A 2,119-nucleotide genomic window follows, 5' to 3' on the forward strand; every position below is an offset into this window, starting at 1 on the left:
TGATGATATTGATCATGAGTTGAATCTGAAGTCAATTATATGATTAGTAAATTGCTTCAAATGTGTCAGAACTGTTATTAAAATTTATTACTTTTTTAAGTGTATTTGTAAAAATATTATTTGATAAGAAATTCTTCTGAAGATTATCTTCATCAAATATTGTTGACAATATATTATTCTCTGATTGAATCTTGAGCTTGCAGACAAGCTCTCAAATCACAAGTTATATCACATGAGTCAGACAGAAAATTATTTCAGTTTTCAAGTTTCATTCAGCAGATTTATTCAATCTTATTAATATTGACTGCAGTTGTTTCTTAAGCTCTGATTGCATTATATTGTTATTCAATACATTATCACTTGTGATTGCTAAAGCTGATACTCTAGCTTTCATGTATTCAGACATTTTATAAGAACTTCTGTCATGCTCTTTTTCATATGAGCTTTATTTAAGCTCTCAAACTCTAGTAAATACTTCTAATACTCTCAGTTCTTTATAATATAATATTTATTGATTATCATAAAAGCAAGATTGTTGAAACTTGATTAATTATTCACTGTTAAAGATATCTTTGTTATTGTGTTGAGATCAGTTAACAATATGTTGAACTGATTATTGTACATGATGTTCATGATCTGATACAGTATCTTGTGAGTTGAAATATTGTTTATCATTAAAAAATTGAGTATTGACATCATTATCTTGAAGACTGGATTTTCAATTGTGTGGAAGAACATGTTCAGAAATATTAAAATTTGAACAAGTTGCTGCTAGAAGTTTTGTGAATTGCATTCAGAAATAGATGATGCATTTTAAGAATATTTTTGATTGAACTTTTAAGATATCAGAACTGTTATCAAATTTCATTATTTTTTATATAAAAATATAAAATAATCACTTATCATCATCTGCTGTAGATTTTGAAATTCATCATCTGTCTTGTCACACTCTACACTTTTTAGATGTTTCTTCAATTCACTTGTATTATTTTGAGTAAAGTCTGAATGCTTGAGAACTGTCTGATAATTCTTGTAAATTATCACTAAGTTATCACTTAAAATCTCAGCTGCTTGCTCATATTAAGTTCAGAAGTTGAAGTAATAATTCTTAACAGCTTAATTTAAGCTGTGATTTTTCTTCTCCTCAATCAACTGAGCAGCATCTGTTACTGATCATCAGATAGTGAAGAACTTTGAGTTTTCTGATTTTCATTTAACATACACAACTTTATCAATTTGAATCTAAGTCAATTCAGATGGAACATCAGTAAAGAATGAGATATCATTATCAATAACAACAGACTCTTGAGAGACTTTTATTTTGGCAACTTGACAATGAATCTGAAGTTGAAGAATATTAAATTATGAGAGAGCAGAATGAAGAGTTTTATCACTTACATTACAGAAAAAGTTTTTCATGCTTTATTGATCTATATTATAGACAGAATATTCCAGTAATGGTTTCTTTTATTAAGAGAGTATCTGTCAAATTGCTTGTTTATGGAGGAAATATTTGCTGAAGACTTTTCAATTAAGATAATTAAACTAAAATGCTTTTAAACATCAATAATTCAATCATTCTTCTTCTCATCATTCTTCTTCTCTTCATCAGAAGAAACAACAATCTCAAACTTCTTCTCATTTATTTTTTCTGATGATGATAGTATTTTCTTTTTCAATAAAGTCTGTAAATAACTCTGAAATGTCTTCATCTTCTTCTTCATCTTATTCTTTGACAAATCAGCAGCAGCAAGATGATTGTACTCATAAGTCAGAACTTTAACTTTGAAAGCAGTCATCATTGCATGAGTGTGAATCTGAATGCACACAGCAATTAGATGTGCAGCAAGTTTAATTTTAATCTAAATGTGTTAGAATTATTATCAAATTGTATTACTTTTTAATATATCTTATTCTAGATTTCTTCTTATGTCTGTATGATTTCTTTATTATGCTTCTTCTTCTCTTCAATCTTCTGCTTCTCACAGGTCACTAGCATCTGATGCTTGTAGTATTTCTTGAATTTGCTCTTGACAAATTACTTGACTATAAGTTCTTCAATAATCTGATTCTTTATTGTCTGATGCTTTTGCTTATTGACATTCTTTCTAATAATCTG

General features: G+C 27.8%; 1 protein-coding gene across 1 annotated transcript; it reads right to left on the minus strand.

The window, feature by feature from the left end:
- Positions 1-1,571: 1,571 nt before the first annotated feature.
- On the minus strand, positions 1,572-1,799 carry UREG_04284 (uncharacterized protein; the record flags this gene model as incomplete). Its single annotated transcript, XM_002544721.1, has 1 exon — positions 1,572-1,799. The coding sequence occupies one exon, from the start codon at positions 1,797-1,799 to the stop codon at positions 1,572-1,574; it is 228 nt and encodes a 75-aa protein (XP_002544767.1).
- Positions 1,800-2,119: the final 320 nt, after the last annotated feature.

Source organism: Uncinocarpus reesii, genomic scaffold (assembly GCF_000003515.1).
Source record: "Uncinocarpus reesii 1704 scaffold_2 genomic scaffold, whole genome shotgun sequence".
In the NCBI taxonomy this organism is placed as follows: Eukaryota; Fungi; Ascomycota; class Eurotiomycetes; order Onygenales; family Onygenaceae; genus Uncinocarpus; species Uncinocarpus reesii.